Source organism: Stegostoma tigrinum, chromosome 21, assembly GCF_030684315.1.
Source record: "Stegostoma tigrinum isolate sSteTig4 chromosome 21, sSteTig4.hap1, whole genome shotgun sequence".
In the NCBI taxonomy this organism is placed as follows: Eukaryota; Metazoa; Chordata; class Chondrichthyes; order Orectolobiformes; family Stegostomatidae; genus Stegostoma; species Stegostoma tigrinum.
Window position 1 is genome coordinate 13,720,493 of NC_081374.1, and position 25,949 is coordinate 13,746,441.

Here is a 25,949-nt window from a genome sequence, read left to right on the forward strand (position 1 = left end):
GCCAGCAAGCCTGGGACTAGTAACAACATCTGACAGCTGCTGAGCATGAAGAGGTCACAAATGATATTCCCCTCAGGGTGGCAGTTGGTACTGGAGGCCCAGAGCCTTTAATTCTTCAATGCCGTTTCCTCTGGATGTGTGAAGTTCAGTGTCATTTCAGACGGAGAATGTCCCAGAATACTGTCACAAAACAATGCTAACTGCTGGAGCAGGAATAGGTGTCCAGCTTATTCTAGTGATTATAAATGTGACTTCTGTGCTAAACTTTAGTGCAACTGGCTTCTTCAATGAAGCCAGTCAGAACCTCATGGGCACCAAGGTGGCTCAGTGGTTAGCTCTGCTGCCTCACAGTGCCAGAGGCCTGAGCTCAATTACAGCCTTGGGTGACTGTGTGCGGGAGTTTGCATGTCTACGTGGGTTTCTTCAGGGAGCTCCGGTTTCCTCCCACTGTCCAAAGATGTGAAGGTTAGGTGGATTGTCCATGATAAATTGCCCACAGTGTCCAGAGATGTGCAGCCTAAGTCTGGCTGTGGTAAATGTGGGGCTGCATGAATTGGTTGGGATAATCCTCAGAGGGTCAGTGTACTTGCAAAGGGCCAACTGGCCTCTTCCCACACTGTAAGGATTCTGTGATTCTACGCCTTAGAAGGAAGCCTGCTTGGAGGCAAGAGACGCCCTCTGTGACCGTGGCTGATGACTCCAATCCTGAGGCTGATCCAATGCACCCCAATCTTTCACCAGGGCAATAGTGGAGCAGGTGACAGGACTCCTCAGGATATGATCCCAATGCTTGGATCAGTCAGGGGTGGCTTTGTAGTACACTCAAGACAGAGTGTGCTGCACAACCCCTAGAAGCTGTGCCCTGCACAATTGGATTAGACTGTCAGGGGATGCGATGGACTTGGATGAGATAGGAGAGTGGTGGCAGTCTTCCAGGGAGGGATATGAGGATATTGAGTTGGAGAAATGTTACCTTCTGCATGAGAGAATGTGGAAGAGTAATGCACAGCAATCCTGAGAACATTTGACTTTCTAAAATAGAAAAAAAAATCTGCAGATTCTGAAGCAGAAACAGAAATTGCTGAAGAAACTAAAGACAGCTAGCAGCATCTGTGGAGAGAAACCAGAATTAATGTTTCAAGTCAGTGACCCTTCGTCAGAACCAGTCAAGATTGTACACCTCTGCTCTGTTTGGGGATCCTCGGAGGTGGAAGGGGCAAAATTGCAGTCTGGTTATCCTAATATCTGTCCAAGGGAAAATTCTAGAATCTAATTTTTAGGAAGTTGTAGTAGGGCTCTGAGCAATTTGGAACGCAATCAAACAGTGTTTTGTGAAAGGGAAATTATGTTTTGCTTACTATTGGAAATTTTTGAGGAAGCAACAACAAAAATAGATAAGTGGGAACCTGTGGATGTGCTGTACTTAGACTTCAAGGACGAGATATGCCATCAAAGATTGCAATTCAAAATTGGCGATCGTGATGTAGAGGCTAAGGTATGAACATTGAGAGAGTATTTTCTGGTTAATAGGAAGCTGAGGGTCGGCATAAATGGGTCATTTTAGGCTGGCAGGATGTGATAAGTAGTGTGCCACAGGAACTAGTGTTTGAACCTCATTTATTTACAATTTAATATCAATGATTTGCTCAGAGGTACTGAAAATTCTTAAATTTGCTGATGATAGAAAAGTAGATACAGAAGCAGTTTGTGTAGAAAGATATGAGCAGGTTAAGTAAGTAAACAAGGCTTTTGCAAATGGAGCATTATGAGAACGTGTCTACCTGAGCAGGAAGAACAGAAAAGTAGCATGTTATTTAAATGAAGAAAGGTTACAAATCTCTGAGTAACCGAGAGATCAGGGTGCCTTAGTACATGACCTGCAGATACAGGAAGTGATTTGAGAAGCAAATGCACGTTGTCACTTATTACAAAGACAGTGAAGTTAAACACTACTACCATTGAAAAAGGGCACTGCTGACAATGCACCTGGTGTACTGCATCCAGTTCTTCTTTCTACTTAAAGGATTTAAATATATTAGAAGCTGTTCAGAAAATGTTCACCTGACCGCTTCCTGGTAACAGGGGGTTAACTTACAAGGAAATATTGTACATGTTGACCTGTATTAATTCATGTTTAGAAGAATGAGAGGTGGTCTTATTGAAACACAAGGTCCAGAGGGAATTTTACATAGTGAATGGTGAAAGGGTGCCTTCTCATGTGGGAAAGATGAGAAATAGGGGCTGCAGTATAAAAACCAGGTGTCTTCCATTTAAAACATGGATTAGGAGGGATTTTTTTCATTCAGTTGCTCATGACTCTTTCAAAGTTCCTTCGAAGGAGTGCAGAGTTTTGAAAACTCCAAAGGCAAAAGCAAATAGATTCTTGACTAACATGGTCATCAAAGGGCATTGGTGTTCAGTGGGATTGTGTACTTGTGGGCCCAGTCAGATCAGCCATGATCTTAAATGGTAGAGTAGGGAAGGAAGGTCAACTGACCTTGATCTGCTCCTAATTCACACACCCATAGTCAGATGAAATGTATGCTGTTACACACGATTATCAACTGTTCACCTACATGATAACCTATTGCTCCTTCTGAAATGTACATTATTTAACTTACAGTACCTTGCTCCAATGCGTGTCTATTGCATGCACTGACCCAACAAGGACAAATGGTTCAGAACAGTGCATAACAGAAGAATATGTACTGACCAAAGCTGTTACTTTGAAATGTAGGACATTTATGGCCACGCATCTTGTTTTCCCCAAGTTAAGTTATCTGACTTTCTGTCAGATCGTAATGCAAAATGCAATGAAACAACAGAGGAATGAATCAATGCATCAGATTTAACCAACACTGTCTTGAATTCTTCAAGGTCGACATAGCTTCTTTATATTCCTATACACAATCTCCTGCGCAATCAACATGTGTTGAGTTATCCTTGAAATGCCCTTGTTATGTAGTGAAGAAGGCATTATGGTATGCTTATGTTAATAGTCAGTGCATTGTGTATAGGAGTTGGGAGATCACGTTGCAGCCGTACAGGACAATAGTTTGGCCACTTTTGGAACACTGTGCGTAATTCTGGTCTCCCTGCTGTAGGAAGGATGTCGTGAAATTTGAAAGGGTTCAGAGAAGATTTCCAAACATGTTGCCAGGGTTGGACAGTTTGACCTATAGGGAGAGACTGAATAGGCTGGGGCTATTTTCCCTGGAGCATCGGAGGCTGAGGAGTGAGTTTATAGAGATTTATAAAATCTTGTAGGGTACGGATAGGGTGAGTAGTCAAAGAATTTTTTCCAGGGTAGGTGAGTTCAAAACTAGAGGGCATGGGTTTAATTTGAGAGATAAAAATGGGACTTAGGAGGCAGCTTTTCCATGCAGGAGTTGGTGCACACGTGGACTGAGCTGCTAGAGGAAGTGGTGAAGGCTGCTATGGCTACAACATTTAAAAGACGTCTGGCTGGGTATGTGAATGGGAAGGCTTTAGAGGGAAGTGGACCAAATGCTGGCAAATGGGACTAGATTTGTTGAGGATGCCTGGTTGGCATGGACGAGTTAGACCATAGGGTCTGTATCTGCGCTGTAGAACTCTGACTCTATGTCTGGGCCAGGGCTTTGGTAGACATATTGTTACCACCTTTGAGCAGGGTGAATCAATTCCCCTCTTTTCAACCTCCACAGTTAACAGTATCAAAGACATCCATTATTAAGGAAGAAATAGAAAGGCATTTCTGAAAGCTTAACACAATCAAACTGAATCAACATGCTTTGTTGTGAAAAGGAAATCATGTTTGACAAATCTGCTAGAGTTTTTTGAGCAGAGTTTTTGAGGAGGAATCTGTAGATGTAGTGTACTTGCATTTCCAGAAGGCATCCAATAAGATACCAAATGAAAGATTATTGCACAGGATAGGAGAATATTGGAGTTAATGTATCTGCAAGGATTGAGGATTGGCTAACACACTGATGGCATAGAATCTGGTTGATGGATCTTTTTCAAGTTGATAAGATATAACCAGCAGAGTATCATAAGAATCAGTCCTCATTCTCAATTATTAATGACTTGGAGGAAGGGGCAGGATGTTTTGTATTCAAATTTGCTGATGATACAAAAATAGGTGAGAGGGCATGTTGTGATGAGTGCATAAGAAATCTGCAAAGGGATAGATAGATGTAATGAATCAACAAAAACTAGTCAGATAAAGTTTAATATAGGCAAATGTGAGGTTAAACACTTTGGAATGAAGAAGGAAAAGATAAACTATTGTTTAAAAGGAGAGAAACTCCAAAAGCATTTAGCTCAAAGAGATCTGGGTGTTCTTATGCATAAAAGACAAGAAAGTTACCATGAAGCTGCAGCAAGTAATTCAGAAAGTATAATGATTGGAACCAGGTTGCCCTTGTTGAGTGCGAGGTAATTGATCGGTGTTGCTAACATGGGCCATTCAGGAAAGTTTTGACTGACCGATATAACCAGGAAATGAAAATTGCCTCGGATCAGGGGACTGACTCCAAGCTGGCTGGCTGATCACATCCAGTGTACTGTGCACTAGTAAATAAAGGGTGACTGGGTGACTCACTCCTCAGCCTCCGATGCTCCAGGGAAAATAGCCCCAGCCTATTCAGTCTCTCCCTATAGGTCAAACTGTCCAACCCTGGCAACATGTTTGGAAATCTTCTCTGAACCCTTTCAAATTTCACGACATCCTTCCTACAGTGCCATTGTTTCAGTGGTGACAAGAGAAAACCAAATGTGCCTGAAGAATTTTTACTTGCTAAGTCATCTTGGAATTGGGGTAAGCATCTGTGGCATCTTGCCTTTATTTGGGAAGTTTGACCCGTTTGATCCTGCTGGCAAAGACTCGGTCCAATTTGTGGAAAGAATGTGATTTTTTTTCTGGGCAAAGGACATTGGGGCAGATGAAAAGCGACAAGTAATCCTCAGTTATGAGGGGCTTCACTTTCCCAGAGGCACCAAATACTGAAAATTTCCAAGAGTTGACAGAATTGGTTAAAGAATATTACGACCTCAAACTTCCTCTAATTCTGAGATGCTATCACTTTTATTTGGCCGTTTCAGAACTGAGAGAATTTGTATCAGGATTTTTTTTGATGAGGTTGAGATGGCTGGCAGAGGCATGCGATTTTGGGTTTACATTGACTGAGATGCTGTGAGACAGTTTGGTATGTAGGATTAACGCATAATCTTGCAAAACACCTACTAGCTGAAGTCCAAATGGACTTCAAACAGGCTCCACAACTGAAAAAGGGCAGGTGGAGCATGGGAACTACAGGGCATCCCAATGGAAGTGGACACCCTCACCTGTCTGACTAGGCTCAGGGAACACCACTTGAGTGTCAGCAATCGCAGAGCCTCAGTCAGGGTATTTCCTGAGCAGGGAAATGCTAAGCCAGCACCCAGCAGAACCCCACAACAAGCCGAGCCTCAGCTAAGCCATGGATGCCTTGAGCTGCCTCCCACTGGCTGATGTGCCAAGCCTGGAAGAGTCCATTTGAGTTTTAAACTTTCTGCCACCTTTCCAGTTGCTGTTGACGATACCCTACTGTGCGCACAACAAGACCTGGTCCCAGCAAAACTAAAATAGGTGGTTTTAATGGGGGAAACAGAAGGGTCCGTAGCAACCCGGATTGAAACCTCTCTGGTGTCAAGTTCGTTTTCGGAGACGCTCACAGACTTGCTGCAATAACAAGACACTGACCTGTTTAGAAAAACACAAATTATTATCAAGCATGTACAAGCTGTGGAGAATCACTGCACTTAACTTGGCACAGAGTGCAGAGTCTCGCAAGTAATTCCACCAAGCAGCGGACAGTCCCCGCTTTTTATACTTTACTAAGTACACGATACATAAAACAATTTCACATTTCACAATGACATGATACATGAAACAATTACCACAACAGACAAAGACAGGATACCAAACAATTATTACATCAAGAACATAAAAGATCAGGATATAGTATCGATTGTTAGTGAAGTGGCTGCTAATGGCAGGAGGCGATTTCAAGTTGTTACTGGGACAGATTGTGATTTCAAGTTGCCGGTGTGTCTGGCTAGAACAAAGTCAGTGCCCTGGCCCCTTTGTCAGTGACAGAAGTTACATGCTTCAGAAGTCTCACACCTTTACAAATGTTCCTCACTTAACCTTATTTGAGACAGTTTAATTCTAATTTTATTCAGTCAGGAAGCTTAAGACAGCGTCTGCATACCGATGTGTGGGAAGATAAGGAGTTACAAAGTCTTACACTGAATTCCTAGCTGGGCAGGAAGCTTCAGGGCAGTGCCTGCATACCTATGTATGGGCAAGATAAAAGACATTAATTTATAGAAGTATAGAAATCAAGGGGATGTTATCCCAATAACATCTCAGTCCCGCCTTTTATCATTTCATGATAACCTATATCGGGGCCGAGAAGGGAGCTGCCAGCCTGTCAAACACAAGTCTGCAGCAAGGGTTCAGGCATGCCATAAATGTACAGCAGACCGCTGCGTTAACTGCTAAAACAACTAACCCGTGTAGCAGGTATAAGCCCCAAGAACCGCTCATAAGCCATCCTAACAATCCCTCCCCAGTTCGGGTCTCCTCTCTGCACTGTTCCAACTGCCCCTGCATGGCTTGAATAGCCTGGGTAACGTTATAGGACTTGTTGGTGACATGGGTGATGCACTTGTCCCCTATAATAGTGCATACTCCATCTTGTTGACCCAGCTGATAGTACGCTGCATACCGGGTTTGCTAAGCATAGAGCCGAAGTTCAGCTAATTCTTGGTTGACTGCCTCCAATGCCGTCATTGTGCTGTTTCCCAGGGCAGTGAGCCCACATACGAGGTAATTCGGATTTTTTGCGGCTACCACCCCAGGGGAACCTTCCAAGCTGACAGTTCCCAGGAAGCCGTATCCCAAGGAAAAGCCCAAGGCAACTGGGTTCTGCCATGCAGCACAAAGCTCCCGGCTCAGGAAGCGTGTGACAATTCGCCATTGAGTTTGTGCTTGTTGGGGACCATGGACAGTGAGGAACCCAATGGTCCCAACAGCAAAGAACACCAGCAGAGTTGGAGTGGCAGTAGTGAAGGTCCCGTTAAGGAGGAAAACGAATCCCTTTTTTGCCCAGTAGCAGATAACAGATTCATATTTCTTGCTAGCTATGCCAGGAGGACTGACCCTTATGTGGATGGAAATTTGCAGAGTTAAACGGAAATGACCCATAGCCTGTTTCTACATGGGTGCTATTGCAATCCCCACAAGTCCACTGTACGCCCAGAATCACAGTTATGGGCTTAGATTCTAAGCAGGGGCAGTTCAACAATCCTCCTCTAGTGGTGCAATTTCTTTTTACGCACCGATGGGGCCAGGAAACATTATCGGGGTGATTAGTGACTAGAGCATGCACACAACAAGTCCCAGTTCCATGAAAGCAAAACGGATAGCTGTTGGGATTTGTACAGTCAGCCCCTTCCTTCCCATGCCTAGGTCTAGTGTCCACACAACCAGAGGGGCCACTAACTACCAGTTTCACACACTTACCCTGCACACCTCTCGTCCAAGTTCCCCTCTCCCCTTGGCAAGGATTACCGGAATACTCTACTTCATAAAGCTGAATAGGGTTACAGGCATAAGTGATAATGGGAACTGCAGATGCTGGAGAATTCAAGATAACAAAGTGTGAAGCTGGATGAACACAGCAGGCCCAGCAGCATCTCAGGAGCACAAAAGCTGACATTTTGGGCCTAGACCCTTCATCAGAGAGGGGGATGAGGAGAGGGTCCTGGAATAAATAGGGAGAGAGGGGGATGCGGACCGAAGATGGAGAGAAAAGAAGATAGGTGGAGAGGAGAGTATAGGTGGGGAGGTAGGGAGGGGATATGTCAGTCCAGGGAAGACGGACAGGTCAAGGAGGTGGGATGAGGCTAGTAGGTAGGAAATGGAGGTGCGGCTTGAGGTGGGAGGAAGGGATGGGTGAGAGGAAGAGCAGGTTAGGGAGGTGGAGACAGGCTGGGCTGGTTTTGGGATACAGTGGGGGGAGGGGATGAGCTGGGATGGTTTTATAATGCAGTGGGTGGAGGGGAAGGGCTGGGCTGGTTGTGTGGTGTAGTGGGGGAGGGGACGAACTGGGCTGGTTTTGGGATGCGGTGGGGGAAGGGGAGATTTTGAAGCTGGTGAAGCCCACATTGATACCATTGGGCTGCAGGGTTCCCAAGCGGAATATGAGTTGCTGTTCCTGCAACCTTCAGGTGGCATCATAGTGGCACTGCAGGAGGCTCATGATGAGCATGTCGTCTGAGGAATGGGAGGAGGAGTTAAAATGGTTCGAGACTGGGAGGTGCAGTTGTTTATTGACAGTATACCACATTGGCAGATGTGCAGGTGAACATCTAATATAGAAAGTCATCTTGGGGCCTGGGATGAGGGTGAGGGAGGAGGTGCGGGGGCAAGTGTAGCACAACCCACATGGGCCCCAGCTATGCCTGCCTCTTTGTAGGTTACGTGGAACAATCCCTCTTCCGCACCTACACTGGCCCCAAACCCCACCTCTTCCTCCGTTACATTGATGACTGTATCGGCGCCGCCTCTTGCTCCCCAGAGGAGCTCGAACAGTTCATCCACTTCACCAACACCGTCCACCCCAACCTCAAGTTCACCTGCGCCATCTCCAACACATCCCTCACCTTCCTGGACCTCTCAGTCTCCATCTCAGGTAACCAGCTAGCAACTGATGTCCATTTCAAGCCCACCTACTCCCACAGCTACTTCCGCCATCTACAATCCGACCCCACCACCCAAGACATTTTTCCATCCCCACCCTTGTCTGCCTTCCGCAGAGACCACTCTCTCCGTGACTCCCTTGTTCACTCCACACTCCCCTCCAACCCCACACACACCCGGCACCTTCCCCTGCAACCGCAGGAAATGCTACACTTGCCCCCACACCTCCTCCCTCACCCCCATCCCAGGCCCCAAGATGACTTTCCATATTAAGCAGATGTTCACCTGCACATCTGCCAGTGTGGTGTACTGTCAATAAACAACTGCTCCTCCCAGTCGCAACCATTTTAACTCCCCCTCCCATTCTTTAGATGACATGTCCATCATGGGTCTCCTGCAGTGCCACAATGATGCCACCCGAAGGTTGCAGGAACAGCAACTCATATTCCGCTTGGGAACCCTGCAGCCCAATGGTATCAATGTGGACTTCACCAGTTTCAAAATCTCCACTTTCCCCACTGCATCCCAAAACCAGCCCAGTTCGTCCCCTCCTCCCACTGCATCCCAAAACCAGCCCAGGTAATTGTCTGAAGGAGGCGTGCGATTTACCACCTGCTTGTTCATAGAGGTATAATAAAAATTTGGTCTGCAGCAGCCTGTTTAGCAGCCCAATCAGCCCGAGCATTGCCCCGAGTAACTATAGAATCAACAAAGGCATGGGCAGCACATTTGATAATAGCCAATTGTTTAGGGAGGAGGATTGCCTGGAGGTTTTTAACAGACAGGGAATCCTGGATGGGTGAACCTGAAAATGTTAAAAATCCACACTGGGCCCGGAGAAGGGAGTGGGGCATCAGTAAGGTCCAGGCGGGGAGAGGTTAGAAATTGGTCATGTGGGGGTTCGCTCAGAAATGTAACTGGGTTAATAGTGGAGCAGGAAGAGATAAGGAACAAATCGCAGGGAGAACCTGGGAACAAGGGGGTAATCCCTGAGCTACAGTGTCCAGGCGAGTGGAGTAGTAGGCAACTGGTCATTATAATTCAAGGTTAAAGAGCCTATTGTAAACCTGTCAGTTTCCGCGTGATGTCTGTGCGTGTGTAAGTGATGTAGTACCACACGGGGTAGGACAGCTTCAATACCCACTCCACATGATGATTGGTATCAGTCAGAAGGAAGGGCAACAGGATGAGTACACAGGAGGAATCTCTGCTCTGTGTCATGTCTCATTTGCACAGTGTCACAATATCCCATTTGCCAAAGTGAACCATGGAGGCAGTATGGGCACTAACATTGCAATGGTGTCCTGAACTGAGAGAGCGAGTGGCAGGAGGGGAAGAAAACTCTAGTTCGTTTAAAAAATTACCAAGCAAGAGTTGGATGTTTTAGAAATGTGCGTGCACATCACCATCAGTCAACAACTAGTCAAGAATTATAGTGTAAATTGACCAAATTATACATGCTAAAAAAAATTAATCAAATTTACCATACACAAAAATCAGAAATTCTTGGGAAAAAAAGAATTAATGTTGCAGGTCCAGTGACCATTCCTCAAAACGAGAATGAATGAATGGATGATGGGCCCTCGGACACAGCGGAGCCACAGCTGTGGGAAAAACCGCAAGTTTCAAGAGGTATCAATTACCTGGATAAGTGGTTGTGAATTTCAAAACAATGGCGCATGCCATTGATGGAAAGGTGCTCTCCTGCCTTAAAGCAGGGGGCAAGTGGGGGTGGAATTTCACGGCGCTGGATATCTTGAATGGTTTCTGGTCTATCCCAGTTCGGCAGGACCAGTACAAATTCGCATTTACTTTTAAAGGACAACAGAACACGCGGAGTTGTCTGCCACAGGGTTTCCATAATAGCCCCAGCGTTTTCCACCAGTGTTCAGCAGACTGTCTAAAAGACTTCAGTGAGTCACACAAGCTTGTACAATACATGGATGGCATCCTGTTGTTCACAAACAATAGTGAGGAACATGGCCCCCTACTTAGTGATTTGTTAAACTCCTGTGCAAGAGCCGGTTGAAGCTAAACCCTAAGGCGGCACAGGTAGGGTTGAGGGAGGTCAAGTTCCTGGGGCTGACCCTAAGGGCTGGAGAGCGCAGCATAGATGCAGCACAGGCTAAAGAGGGCTTAGGGGGTGGCTTGGTACATTTGAATAGTGCCTGGGTTAGTCTTTCAATCGGGGCCCTTGACATAATTAAACACATCTCTTGTGGCTTCCAAGGGGTGTAGACCTACATTGTATTTTGACCCACTTGTGTTGGGCTCAGGTGAGGGACAGTGCGATTAGGAAATTGTTGGTGATTTTTCTTATGGGGGTCCTTCTTTAGAGGGTGGCTATTCGAGGGTCTCTTCCAAACTCTGTCCTCACATTCACTATCTGCTGCCTGTGAGTCAGGACTATCATATTCTTCGCTACTTGTAGAATCGCTAGGAAACACTAAACAGGCGCTAGAGGGTCGAATGAACTGCACCTGGCGCTTATGTTTCCCGAGGCTTCTCCTTTGGGTTTTAAAAGAATCCTGTCGTCCCTTCTTTTGTTCACTCACGGTCTGGTCTGTGTTCTGTTTCCTGTTTGTTTTTAGTTTTAGATCTGGTACAACAGGAGATAGGGTCTGTACAAGTGCGGGTTTGTCAGGGGATTCATGTGGGCTGACTGCTAAAGGGCTTGGAGATTCTATGGGAGGTTTGGTTTGGTCAACATACTGTGGCGGTGATAGGGCTACAGGCGATTGCTGGGACTCATGGCAGCATTGGAGTGCCAGCAGATGTAGGTTGGCCAAGGACGGGTAAGGTTTGGAGGGGGTAGTGTTTCCGATGGGGCAGAGGGGTGCCTTCCCCAGTCCTCCTCGTCTTGTTCATCTGTGTCATTAATTTGAAACAACATCGGCATGCCAGATATGTCAGGAGGTACCTCTGATTTTTTGTTTTCTGTCAACGCAGCCTGCCGCTCTAGCCCCAGTTCTTTGTCTCGTTGTTCTCTCTCCTGCCTTTCTTGGTTAGCTCTTTCCCTTTCATTCATCTCATGATCCTCACACTGCAGTTTTAAAACTTCCCAGTATCTGCATACCTATGTGTAGGCAGATAAAAGACATTATTTTATAGAAGTATAGAAATCAATGGGATGTTATTCCAATAACATCTCACTGGACCCAGTGAGACCAGCTCACCGTAGAAGACAACATATTACCGTGGGGAGCAAAGGTGATTGTCCCAAGTATAGATCACTGCCAGACACTGGCTGAACTCCACCAGGGTCATCCAGGTGCTTCCAAGATGAAGATGCAGGCAAGAAACCATGTCTGGTGGCCAGAGTTGGAGACCAACATAGCTACATTGGTGGGGCAGTGCCTAGGGTGCCAACAAGGCCAAAACGTGCTTCCAGCAGCACGCCTATAATCTGGGAAACAGCTGAAGAAACCTGGACTCGGTTGCATGGCGACTAAGCCTGTCCTTTTGTAAGCTCAGTATTCTTGGTCATTGTGGATACCCTTTCAAAATGGTTGGACGTGCGCAGAGTTTGTTCAGCAAACTCAGGGATGATGATTGAGTAGCTGCAAGCATCATTCACGATACATAGACTGCCAGAATTATTGATCATGGAGAATGCGTCATCATTTACCAGCAGGGAATTCGAATATTTCTCAAAGTCCATTGGCATTCGGCAGATAAGGACAGCTCCATGCCATCCATCGTCCAATGATCTAGTGGAAAGTGCAATCCAAAGGATAAAGACAGGCTTAAAGCTGTCTTTATCATCAGAGTCTCCATCAATACCAAACTATCCCAGTTCCTGTTTGATTTTAGACCACCCCACATGCAACAAGAGGGATAGCTCCACCATAGTTGGTGATGAGGAGAAGACCCTGCACCAGGTTAAACCTGAAAAGATGGTGCAGCGGGTAGAAGAATCTACAAGACAAAAGAAGAGAAGAACTCACTGTCTGTGGGTCAAAGTGGTGTGCAACAGTTCTGATGAAAGATCCCGACCCGACACATCAACTTTCCTGCTCCTCTGATGTTGCCTGGCCTGCTATGCTCCTCCAACTCCTCATTGTGTTATCTCGGACTCCAGCATCAGCAATTGTTACTATCTCTGATTCCTGAGGTGAAGTGTTTGTCTTATCAGGAGCAGCTAAGTGGGTTAGGCCTTCGTTAATTGGAGTTTAGAAGAATGAGGGGCCTTAGCAGCATAAATGTTGAGAAAATGTTTCCACTCATGAGGGAATCTCAAATCAGGGGACATAGTTATAAAGTGAGGGGACACTCATCTGAAACTAAGGTGCAAAAATGCCTTCTCTTAGTGGGTTGAAAATGTCAGGAATTCTCTACCCCACAGTGCTATGGAGGCTAGATCATGAAACCAAAGTCTGTCTGCCACCTCACACACTCTCTCTCCATCTTGGCAACCGCACCCACCTCCCAGTAAGCATCATGCTTTGGCACTCTCACAATTACCTGTAACTTATCCTTGCTCACTCTCCCCACCCATTACCTCCCACACCAATAATCCTGGATGCCCTCCGTGCTGCCTCCCCAGTCCTTTGATACACTTCACCATCTTCCCTGGTCTGCTTCAGCACTCGCAGATGCACCATTCTCTTTAATCTCACTCACTGGTCTTCTTTTGCAGATTTCAGAAAGGCCAGCCCATAATAAGGCAGAGAGAGCCCTTACAGGTGGAGAGGTGCATGATGTTTGTGTCCTCATCACCTGCGAGGAGAGAATGGTCCTGTTGGAATGCAGAGATATCCATATTCCACCAAATGAGGAAACACCACTCTCCATCCGTCTGCAACTACCATGGTAACACTGCTCTCAATCTCTCAACTGTTGCACACCACTTTGAACCACTGACGGTGAGTCCTTCTCTCTCTCTTTTGTCTTGCAGATTCTTCTACCAGCTGCACCATCTTTTCAGAATAATGCCTGGCGCCTTAGAAGTGCTCTCCTAGATTTCTAAAGACGAGAAGACAAAGTGCTGGAGCGTGGCTTTAGAATAGTTAGCTGTGTTGCCTGTGAAGTATTCTAAACAGATTCTTGGACCAGTTTATTACTAATAAAACATGTTTATCCAGGTATTCTTACTGTATAAGACAGGCAACAGACTGCACTTCAAATTTAATTAAATTTTATTAAAACACTTGCAAGTTAACAAACAATTCTTACACAACAAATTATGTTAACGTCTCCCCCAAACTAGGCTGACTGCCTGAGAAACACATATGCTACCCACTCTGGTGAACTTGATTGGCGCTCAGTAAATTGGATCCTGCAGCCGATAAACAGGACACTCAGGTCATCATGGTACAAAAGTGGGTCTCACACAGAGTCCCCACTAGCCAAGTCTTCACTGAGGGAATGGCTGCCAAGTGCCCCTTCTTTACCCCCTTTCTGAGGCCCCTTGGAATGTTCCCAGGCTTCAACCAATGGAGCCACAGGTCAGTGGTGACAGCACTCAATGAGGTTGGGCCAGGTCATCCTAGGTACACCTATCCCCTTTCCAACATATGATTACTCCATGGTGCCAAGGGGCCTGGCTAAAACTGGGGAATGCACAAATGTAATGTCCCTCCCTATTGTTCGACCTGAGTACCTCTTTTCAATATGCAAGACAAATCATGGATCATCCTTGTTTTCTTTCGACCTTGGTCTCTTTCCTTCCATCAGGCCTTGCTGGCAGAAACCATTTAGCTAATTTTATATTGGGCCTAAATGTTTACCCGGTTGTTCACTTTGCCACAGGTGGTTATTTCTGACCAGCACAGACTCAATGGGCCAAAGGATCTTTTTCTGAGCTACAGATCTCTATGACTCCATGCAAGTATTGAAAGCTCAGAGGAAGCATCGCCAGAGCTGGCTCTTGCACTCCTTACCAGCCCCGACACAGACACCTCAAGGGGATATAGAGGGCATAGGCTCACAAGATGGTGAGCACCTCACAGAGACAGCTCTGCCGCTGTGTGAGGAAGAAACGCCCCAGGCTGCTGGCACATACCGCACTGCAGCTAACAAGGCTCCTGTTCAGCCCCAGGCAGGAGGTGACCCTGTGCTGTCAGCAATCAGGTCTACATGCACAGGGAGGACCAGGAGAGCCGGACAGGGTATGTGGGACACAACGGGCCTTCAAATCTCAGAAGCTGCCACAGCGTATTTAAGTCAGGCAACCTCTGATTGTCTCCATGGATTGGCTGCAGCCTTGTTACCTGCAGGGTTTGCTGGACAGGCTCATACAGCTGGGGCTCATCACCCCAGCTTTGGGACTTAGGGCTGAAAGCCTCAAGGGGTGGGGAACCTTGGCCTCAGCCCCATTCTCACAACACACCAGGGCAGTGCCTCGAAGAACACAGGTGGAGGTGCAAACATGGATAGGCCACTAAGACAGTGCAGAGGTGGTCAGGTCCTCCACCTCCTCCCTGTTTACCCTCGTCCAACCCTTGGGACTTCAAGCCTGCAAGGGTCAACCTCCTTCTGGCTAGATGTCCAGAAATTCCCAGTGCTCACCCACCCTTCGCCTCCACCCATCCCCTCCTGCTTGATTCTCCGGGACCACGGACTCCACTTCCAATTATGTCCCTCTACCTCAGCTGCGGAGCGAGGGTGTACATTAAAATATGGAGGGAGAGAATGAAGGAAACAATTTCAGGGTACATTAGTGACATGGATGAATGTCTCTCCAAGTTCATGCATAAATGTAACTGATGTAACTTCCAAGTGTTTGTGGGTCTCTCCATTTAGTTGCTAAGGGTACCTTCTTACCCATCTGTCAGCTCCTCGTGGCCACAGACAAGACTCCACACATGGAACTCAGAGCCTATTGTTCTCTCTGCTTCCGCAGGACACAGTGTGTACACATGAGATTAAGATTGGGTTAAGATGATCACTTTGTCCCTCCTCATTCAACATCCCCAATATATGGCTCCCTCTGGGTGCAAAGTTGTAACTGTCAAAGAGTTGTCCAGCAGTGACTGTACCACACACTGAGAGTGTCAGTGCTGTGCAATGGCCAGGGAGTTGTCCTGATGTAGTCATTCTTTGCTTGTCACCATGGAAACTATGGTGTTCCTGACTGTGGACACCTCCTTCCCGCATTGCCCCTTTCCCCATCCATACTTTACCACATCCACCCTTGCTGATAACACCTCCCCATCCCACTTCAAATTGCACCGAGCCTGTAGTGTGAGTCCCAAAGGCTAATCTGCCTAGGTTTAGCCATGTTACCACAGCCACAGTTACCCCAACACCTGACACCCCCCCAACCCCTGTTCTCCTTTAGTTTTTCTGATTGTACCCATCAGACTGATCGTGTCCCACCCTCTTGACCAACATCCCCCAAAAGTCCTGGGCAAGATGTGCCGAGATCCCTGACCAATACTTATACATCTCCCCGAGTGCTTTAGTCTTACCTCCAGACTCATCAGTATGGAGCCAACAGACTGAATGTGGCCTACTCCGTGGGCAGGAGAGGGACAGACTCATTGGCTGGAATCACACCAACTGGATGTCTGACCATAGCCAATTCCCTCAACTGGACACCCTATCTGACATGTGCCTCCATAAACTTCAGTGAGGACTATTCTCCTTGAACTTTGCTTGCTTGCAGCACATGCTGTGTGGTTGCTGTCTAAGCTGTTGGTACCTGGCACAGGTGTGAGATTGATGGGGCACACTGCCACCCAACAAGATGCACGCTCCCATGACTGAGGATGGCATAGCAACAAGGCAAGCTGCCTGGTCATGTGACTGTACTATTGGCACAGCGAGGCAGGGCACAAATGCTATGAACATGTAAATAGGTGCAAGCAATCATCACACCAAACAGTTCAAGTGTGAAATGAATTCAGGCTTCTACTCAGATGGACAGAACAGGAACAAAATGCCGAAACCTGGGAGAATGCATTTCATGATTTTATTTTATTGAGCAGTAATGAGAAGATTCCAGTGAATAGAAAAGGCAGCTGTATGATGTTAGGATCACATTTACACCAAGTCAGATTTCACTGCAGATGACATCCACCTTCAACAGTGCACATTTCTGAAGTTTCTGAAGCTCCAAGAATCACAGCCGAGTGTCACAAATGAGAAAGAACCGAGTAAAAGTGCTACACAATCAAAGTGTGGGAATAGTTACTGCCTCATTGTTCACAATTCCAATCCAGATCCAGCGTCCTTCGTCAGTTTCTTTAAAAACCCACTCTGACAAAGCATTTATTTATTATATTCGCATTAATTTGTTATAACTTAATGTGGGACATTGCTGAGCTCAATCTACAGGCAATTGTCAATGGTTCATAGTCATTCAGCAGATGAAGACTTGCTCCATTATACTGTGCAGCCAGATGACCACTGCAGTGGTGGGGATCCTAGTGATTACTAAACATTAACCCAGGAATGCGAATCAGGGTGTGTTTTTAATGAGAACATAAGAGAAAGAATTAAACAGCCTTAGCCAAGCCCACACGGTTGTTCCCCACATCGAAAATGGAATAATATTCCCCAATGAAAACATCTCCCAGAATCCAGAGGCTTCCACCAGTAACGCCAAATCCACTGGAGCAGCTTTGTTGGTTATCGAAATTTTGCTGGAAGAGAAATGGGAACGGTTAGGACTGGGTCATATCTTCAACACCTTTAGTCAGCATTACACTGTAGTAGAATATTGAATATAGTGAATACATTCGATTAAACCTTTTGAAGTTTTAGCTGTATTCATAGCACAGTGTGGTTGTCCAAAATCATACCTGCAAAGTGTAGGCTTGTGCAGGAAGAGGGAAGTCAACTCCATTGATGGTGAAGACCACATCGGGCATGTTGTTCAGATTGTTACAGTTTATGTTGTACTGCAAGAAAATAGAGACAGTACTCAGTCACTGTGTCACTGCAAGGATTTATAAAAAAATTTCATGGTACAATAACACGACTAATTCATCATTGCTGAACATATCACAGTTGAAATCTGAATACACAAGCCATTCAAAAGTAAATAAATAAAAAGAAATGGCAACCCACAGAGAGTTAATTCCCTTTTAACAACATCTTGCCAAAACATTTCTAAAAATCCATGCTCATCTCTCAGAGTAAGTACTTATTCTAACACCGTGCCCTCTTCAGCACAAATGTTTTGTCTTTGAATAAGTCGGTTTACAAATGCAAAGGATCACCATTTAAATCTTGCTCCAAATCCTGAGGCATAGCCCAATACTTCTGGGGCAGTGTATACATTCTGCAGTGACTAAACTCTCATATATATGTAATCTAATTTAAAACAATCCCCAACAGCACTTTAGCCCAGTCTACCCCTGTCACATGCACCCATGCTCCTATTCCCTGCAGAGCCAATTATAGATGAGATTTTGTGATAATTTTACAAGTATCTATTTGTAATAAATTAAATGATCTACTACATTCTGCATTATGCATCGGTCATTGATGTACATACAGACATTCCTACAATACACTCTACAGTGTAATGTTCCATCTCTACCTGGCCATAGTAAGTTGGAGTAGCTCCAATGGACTGCTGAATGTTGTTGATGGGAGTGCTGGGACCAACAAGAAGAGAAGTACCAGTATCAACAATGGCAGGACAACCTCCACTGCAGGCCACAACCTGACCATTGATTGTCACCCTGAGGGAAAGAAATGAATTAAGAGTTAATTAGAGATCGAAATGCCCCAAACTGCCTTAGGCTTATAGAACGTAGAACATTACAGCGCAGCATAGGCCCTCGGCCCTTGATGCTGCGCTGACTTGTGAACCCAACCTGAAGCCCATCTAACCTACACTATTCCCTTATCATCAATATGTTTATCCAATGACCATTTAAATGCCCTTAAAGTTGGCGAGTCTAGTTAATAACAAGCTGAGTCTGTAGTTTGCTGAGATATTCATTACAACCTGCATAAATACTGAGAGACAGCATAATTAATGGTATATAATATGAAATGAAAGTGCTGGAGAAACTCAGCAAATCTGACAGCATCTGAGACAAGAGGAACACAGTTTTTGAGTCTAATTTGGCTTTTCTTCAAAACTGATGGCAATAATTTTATTTTTATTTTGATCCTCCTTGGCTTTTATTATATACGCCTCAATATATTTTTATAGAATCAGACTCCAGGAAAAGTGGAAAAGCAGAAAGTAACAATCCCGGAGATAGTAGGAACTGCAGATGCTGGAGAATCTGAGATAATGAAGTGTGGAGCTGGATGAACACAGCAGGCCAAGCAGCATCAGAGGTGCAGAAAGACTGAAGTTTTGGGCCTAGACCCTTCTTCAAATTGGATTTCTGAAGAAGGGTCTAGGCCCGAAACATCAGCTTTCCTGCTCCTCTGATGCTGCTTGGCCTGCTGTGTTCATCCAGCTCTACACCTTGTTATCTAAGTATCAATCCCAGTGTGGCTGGGGTAATCACTTACCGGTCAATGAGGATTTGCCAGTAGGCCTCATAAGTGACAGGAACCCAGTGAATTTGACCAGTGTAGTGATTTGTGTCAATTCCCCCGAACACAATTTCACTTCCAGATGCCCCATCCTGTCTGTAAAACACAGCAGAATAATAAACAAGCTGATAGGCAAAGACACAACATCATTAACATCAACACAAGACTTCAGTTGTTGAGGTGAAGGTCTCCAAAAGCTTGTGATTTCAAATGAACCTATTGGGCTATAACCTGGTATCATGTGACTTCTGACTTTGTCCACCCAAATCCAAAACTGACGCCTTCACATCAAGCACATCTCTGAGTCAGCGAATTAGCTCTTAGTGGTGTGACATCCTGTACTGTATCAAAATCACTTTGCGAATGACTCATCAGAAGTGGTTGATTGCAAAATTGCCACAAATACCTCAAGCAACACCAACCATTCAATCTAATACTAACTGCTCAGGTTGAGCAATTCTGTCTTTTCAAATAATTATTCTTGGCTCAGTTTGATTCTGTTGTTTCAATTCTGCATTTGGTTGATGATAGCAGGGAACAGGTTCAATACTGAAGCCAAATCGCTTTTAAAGAGAGCAGTTGCTTTAATATATTGTATTCCAAATCCTCAGGATAGCCTTAAGCGCTTCACACACAATTAACATTTTTAAAATGTGTTTAATTTTGAGACAAATATGGCAGAACTTGTACTTAGCAGCATCCCATAAACCAACATTGGGAACTGTACAGATACTGAAGCAGTCTACACCCAAAAATAGCAAGATCTGGATACAGCCAAGCTTGGGCTGACAAGTGGCAAGTAACATTCATGACACACACGTGCCAAACAATGACCATCTCCAACAAGAGAAATTCGAACCATTGCTTCTTGTCATTCACTAGTATTACCATCGCTGAATTCCCCGCAATCAACATCTTAAGAGCTGTTATTGACCAGAAACTCAATGGGTTAGGCATATAAATATGGGGCTACCAGAGCAGGACAGAAGCTACCTCCTGACTCACCAAAGCCTGTCCACCATGTACAAAACACAGGCCAGAAATGTGATGTAATGGACCCATTTGCATGGATGAGTGCAGCTCCAACAACACTCAAGAAACTTGACATTTTCCGGGACAAAGTAACCCACTTGATTGTCATCAGAACCACTGACATTCAGTACCTCCCCTCTATGTGTACCATCTACAAGATACGCTGCAGAAATTCACCAAGTGTAAATAGAACCTTCCAAACCCATAGTGACCACAATCCAGAAGATCAAGTGCAGCAAATACAGGGGAATAGCACCATCTACAAGTTCTACTTCAAGCCACTCACCATCCTGACTTGGAAACATGTTGGTTTAGTATTGTTGGCTCAAAATCCTCGAATTCCCTAACAGCTTTGTGGGTCATCCTATACTAAATGGGCTGCCTGCAACCACCTTCTCCAGGGCAACGAAAGAAGGGGAATAAATCCTGGCACAAACAATAATGCCCACCTTCCAGGAATGGATACAAAAAACTGTGTGGAAAGGTACCACAGGCTTCATTTTGCCACCAATTTCTCATATTGTTTGATTCCCTGGAGACCAAAATATCTGTATTCCTCAACCCTAAGTATACTGAATGATGGAGCATTCACATCTCACTTGTGTACAGAATGCAAAAAGGTCTTGTTGCTCTGATTGATGAAAAATTTCAATATGACAGCCTAAATAATCAATCAGTCACTCCACAATTGCCCTATTGTATTCCAAATTTCATTTACCTTTACTTTATCCCCTGTTTAGCTCTAGAGAATCATATCTATATTTCAAGGAAACTGGTATATTTTTATCTTTGAGATATCAGAAGTGAAGCTCCAGTTTTCACATGTGCAATACAAATTACTGTATTAGTAAGCTTTTTTAAACGTCTGCTCTTATATTTGCAGCCACCAGCCTCAGTTTACTCTCTCGCTGTGACCACAAGAGGGTTAATTGCTAAACTATCTACCCCATCTTCTGAACGCCGGTGAATAGCAAACTAATTTACTGAACATCTCAGCATATGATAGTCCTCTCTTACCAGGAATCAAGCTAGTGATTTTTTTGACCAACTGCCTCATGGAAACCAAAACTGTGCACAATCTTTCAGGTGTGAAGTACCGTCAACAGGGAAGGTCAACATAGTCCTGCTCTCTCATTAGAGAGAAGTAGGTGGTTTAATCAGATGCACACCATGCCTCGGGTAAGAGGAAAGGTTGGGAAGGAGAGCCCTTCATGGTAGCTTCAGCCAGTGTAGGAATTGAATACGTGACTATTGGCATTACAAGCCAGCAGCCAAATGAACGAACCAAACTATACTAATGAACTGATTTTCACAAGTTACTCAAGTTCTGCATCGGGTTTGATCCCATGACATCTGACACAGGAACAAGGACTTTCATAATTCAAGTAAGAGTATTTATTCTGAGTGGAAAATTCACAGGGCTGAATGGACAACACCAGCTCCTATGAAAGGAAAATCTCTATTCTTCATTCAGGAACATACAGTACAAAAAAAATGAAAAGTACTTTACCTGGTCAGGTAGACAGAAAACAGAGGCTCATCCACCAGATTCTGAGACATTAAGTTCTGAAATACAGTTGTAGCTCCTGATGCTGCAAGAGATGGGTAGCCCATGCCCAGAATTCCATCAAACTTAACATAGGAAAAGAATCCACCAGGCTCACTAGTACTGAGACCAAATTCCTGATTGCGGATATTGATATTTGAAATCTGGAAAGATAAGGGCAAGTGAGGAAACCTGAGGAATTCAGAAAAGTGGTACCCTGTGCATTATAACTTCCCCATAAGTTGCCCACACTTAGCAAATAGGTTTCGCAACCACCGCACAGGCAATGGTGAGCATCAACAGTACAGAAAGACAATTAAATTATTTTTATTTAACAATTCTGGTTCATGGACACACTTTGGAAACGGAATGGGGAAGAAGATCATGCTGTTCTTTGAGTAATAGTTTGGGATTGTTTGTTCAGTTTTGAAAGGGCACCTACGGTACTATGGCACGCTCTGGCTACATTATCTGCACAAGTTGGTTTGATATCACAGTCTTCTGAAAGCGATCTCCTAACTTTTTGCTACAGTAGACACATAAAGATTTCATACTTCATACACAACACATACAGACACAACAGCGTGAGCTGAGCTGAATAGCTGCAGGTAAGGAGCATATTTATCAGAATTAAAAAACAAAGGATTCAGACTAATTTCATTTCAAGTCAAGAGCTTGAAGATATGGCCATTCACTGTTACTTCATCATTACAGATCCATGCAATTTCTTGACTTGGAACTAATTATTTATTTTTCCCAAAGATCTTTGCATCTTCGTTTTCTATATAGGCCTTTAAACATAGCAAACAGATCAGTACAGCATGGAAACAGGTCTTTTGGCCCACCATGTCTCTGCTGACCATGATGCCATTCCAAACTAATCCCATCTGCCTGCACATCATCCATATCCCTCTATTTCCTGCTTGTTTATGCGTCTGTCTAAATGCTCCTTAAATTTTGCTAATGTATCTGCTTCTATCACCTTTCCTGGTAGTGTGATCCAGGCACCCACCATCCTCTGTGCTAAAAATTTGCCTCCCACATCTCCTTCAAACTTTCCCCTTCTCATATTAACCCTATGCCCTTAGTATTTGATATTTGCACCCTGGGAAAAAGACTCTGACTATCCACCCTATCCATGCTTGTCATAATTTTATATACTTTCCCATCAGGTTCCTCCTCAGCGCTCTGGCGAAAAAGATCCAACTTTAATGAACCTCACCTTATAGATAATACACTCTAATCCAGGCAACATCCTGGTAAATCTCTTTTGCACCCTCTCCAAAGCTTCCACATCCTTCCATTAGTGTGGCAGCCAGAACTGCACACAACGCTCCAAATGTGTCCTAACCAAAGATCATTTACCAATACTGTGTGATTTGATGAAGTTTACAATTGACTTACTCTGACAGTGTCATATCCCAATATTCCAACCATGGCTCCTGTACCATACTGGATAGATACACGCTGGTTGTTTGAATAATATGTTGAAGATGCACTGGGGTTGAACCTGTGATGCGTTGCTGTAATGGAACACACACATTATGAAATTAATAAGAAATATTTGAGCATTTAGGATGCAGGATCAAATATTTGTGTTGAATAATAACTAATTCTTTTACATTTAAAGAGTGTTTTTGTTTCTAACAAGAATCTGATCCAAATTCTATCTGAGTTGGATGTGTTTGTATGTGTCCATGCGCACATTTACAAAAGTAGATACTATTTGCTGATCCAGGGGGACCTTTAGGTTAACCTAACACTTTGGAGAAACTTAAACTGAATCAAGTTCAGTAAGACACCAGAACAATTCCAGAAATGAGGAATGTTAGTTACTGGTGAGGTCAGAGAAGCCGGGTATATTCTCCTTGCAGCAAAGGAGATTAAGTGAAAGTCTGATCAAAGTTTAAAAGCTTACTGCTCTATGACAGTTTCAGACTAGGTATACCCAAGAAAACGTTTCTGATTTGTTGCTCATGAATCAGTCAAGAATGTAAAGTTCTCTAGGCCCAGAGGTTGCCAGGTAAAATTCTTAGTTTTGAGCCGATCATACAAAGTGTATGATTCAGCTCTAGCCATTCTAGAAGTATTATTTTCTTTCAGTCCTGAACATGAAAAGGCAAAAAAGGTCACAAAGCGTAGAATACTCTTAATGGATGGAAACATTTACTCACTGCATGACTGTTCAGTGCAGTAAACTGAAGGGACCCAGAGATTAGATGAACCAGTGTCAAAGATGACGGTGAAGCTCTGCGGTGGATTCCCAATGCTGATTGCTCCATAGTATGACAGCTGTCAACAAAAACAAGGAGACCACGATATTTCAACTGGAAATAAATCTGAGCAACATGTGTTAATGGGCTCATTATATTCTATACTCTTCAGCAAATGTAAATCTCCCTTTCACTACTTTTCAAAATAAATGGCATGGAAACAGCAGAGTTAATTTGTAGGAATAAATGATCTTTCTGTTTCTGTTGTTGAGCTGAGTAATATATCTCATTGCTAAGATGATATTATCTTTCAATTTTCACCCTTTTGCTTTCAAATGATATCTCAAATCTAACTGGTGCTAAAATAAATGCCAGCATTGTTAACAAGCCAGCAGCAGCACAAAGCCCAGCTAATTAAGAGTATGCTGTAATTTCAATCTTTGGTGAAAACAGAAATCAGCAGTAACATCTTACACTGCATCAGAAACTTCAACTTTAGATCAGTAGGATTTGGTGCTCTGCATTCAAACTCCAAACAAACAGAGAATAGCTACTAGCCAAGCAGAAGACCATTCAATTCAGCATGTCTTTCTAACTCACTGCAACAGCAGTTCATCTAATCTCCTCCCCTGTCTTGCCCCATAACTGTGTAAAGATATTCTGCAGATAATTATCCAGCAAACCATCTCTGTTCTTTTCATTTTGACTACTATATTACTTACAGGTCACATTTCTTCTTAACTTTGTTTCATCTGTAAATGTTGAAATTGTAATCTGCACATCCAAGTACAGATATTTGAAATAGGTGAAGATATTTTAATATTGATCCCTTGGGAACCAGCACTGTACCTTCATCCAGACTGAAGAAATAACTTCTCATCACAACACTCCACTACCTGTCACTCAGTCAACTTCATTGCTTCAGCTTTATTGTGAAGCTGTATAACACTTGGTCAAATGATTTTAGTTAGTCCACGCATTATGACTACCTTATTGTCCTATAACACAATCAAGTTACTTGAATGTAGGTTGTGTTTTACAAAGCCTTATGAGCCTTCCCTAATTAATCCACATTTCTCCAAGAGATCTTCAGCTCACAAAACAGCCCACATTTGGCTTTTGAGCCCCATCCTTTGAGATTTCCTCTGTCAATTATAGCAGGTTAAAGAACAACATCATGTCATCCAAAGCACAGTTTATCTACTCAGTTGTTACCATTGACTAACAACAATCCCTAAGAAAGGAGAAAATATATGCAGAAGCTTCAACAAATGTAAGTTATGATGTATTCTTTATCTTTGTTGATAAATGGGATAGGTGCCTTACGTCCAGGTAGTTAATCATTGGTTCCGCTGTATCTAGAACTTGGCTGCAATAGGGCACTCGATATTTTGAGCAGAGATCATACGGATGTTTCTTCAGGAAGTCTTCCAGCAATCCTTTCTCCTGGAGAACATCACGGGCAGATTTGCCCTTAATCAAAGGCATTCTGCCAAGAAAAGAACAAAAGTTACAAATTTCATCATGTTTTCCTGTTCCTTGCTATCAGGTTATTCTTTCCTTCTCCTGTCGTGTGACAATTTCCTACCTGATCATACATTCAGAAAGCTGAACACAAGCGAGAGCAATGAGAAACCACTTCATCTTGGCAGATTGTTTGGTTCAGAGACTCGTCAGAATCTGAAGTTTTGTGTCTGAGCAGCAACTTTTATACTCAACATAATCAAACCTTTCCATTGTCATGAGGACTCTGATACGATCATTCAATGTGAGAAGTAAATATTAAATCACTCATGATTGTTTGATCTCAAACTTATTTTCTCCTAGCAAGGACACTCTTGTGGTTTGGCAATAACTAACTGAGGACATTGGATTGTAACAGAATGTATTAAGTACTGACTAATTCAAGCCTTATGACTGATAAGGCAACTATAAATATGTTGCAAAATTAATCAAATGCAGTAATATCAAAACTGGA

General features: G+C 44.0%; 1 protein-coding gene across 2 annotated transcripts in view; it reads right to left on the reverse strand.

The window, feature by feature from the left end:
* Positions 1 to 16,632: 16,632 nt before the first annotated feature.
* LOC125462761 (pepsin A-like) overlaps positions 16,633 to 25,949 on the reverse strand; it is a 37,314-nt gene continuing 27,997 nt past the window's right edge. The window contains exons 1-9 of one of the 2 annotated variants that reach the window (XM_048553102.2): positions 25,560 to 25,691; positions 25,298 to 25,460; positions 23,933 to 24,050; positions 23,163 to 23,281; positions 21,723 to 21,922; positions 19,157 to 19,276; positions 18,222 to 18,366; positions 17,479 to 17,577; positions 16,633 to 17,319 (exon numbers count right to left, since the gene is read on the reverse strand). In XM_048553102.2, coding sequence (XP_048409059.2) covers positions 17,173 to 17,319; positions 17,479 to 17,577; positions 18,222 to 18,366; positions 19,157 to 19,276; positions 21,723 to 21,922; positions 23,163 to 23,281; positions 23,933 to 24,050; positions 25,298 to 25,460; positions 25,560 to 25,615 — 1,167 coding nt within the window. In that variant the 5' untranslated portion in view covers positions 25,616 to 25,691 and the 3' untranslated portion in view covers positions 16,633 to 17,172. Of the gene's footprint in view, positions 17,320 to 17,478; positions 17,578 to 18,221; positions 18,367 to 19,156; positions 19,277 to 21,722; positions 21,923 to 23,162; positions 23,282 to 23,932; positions 24,051 to 25,297; positions 25,461 to 25,559; positions 25,692 to 25,949 lie in introns of those variants that run through there. The other variant, XM_059653358.1, reaches the window with a different exon arrangement.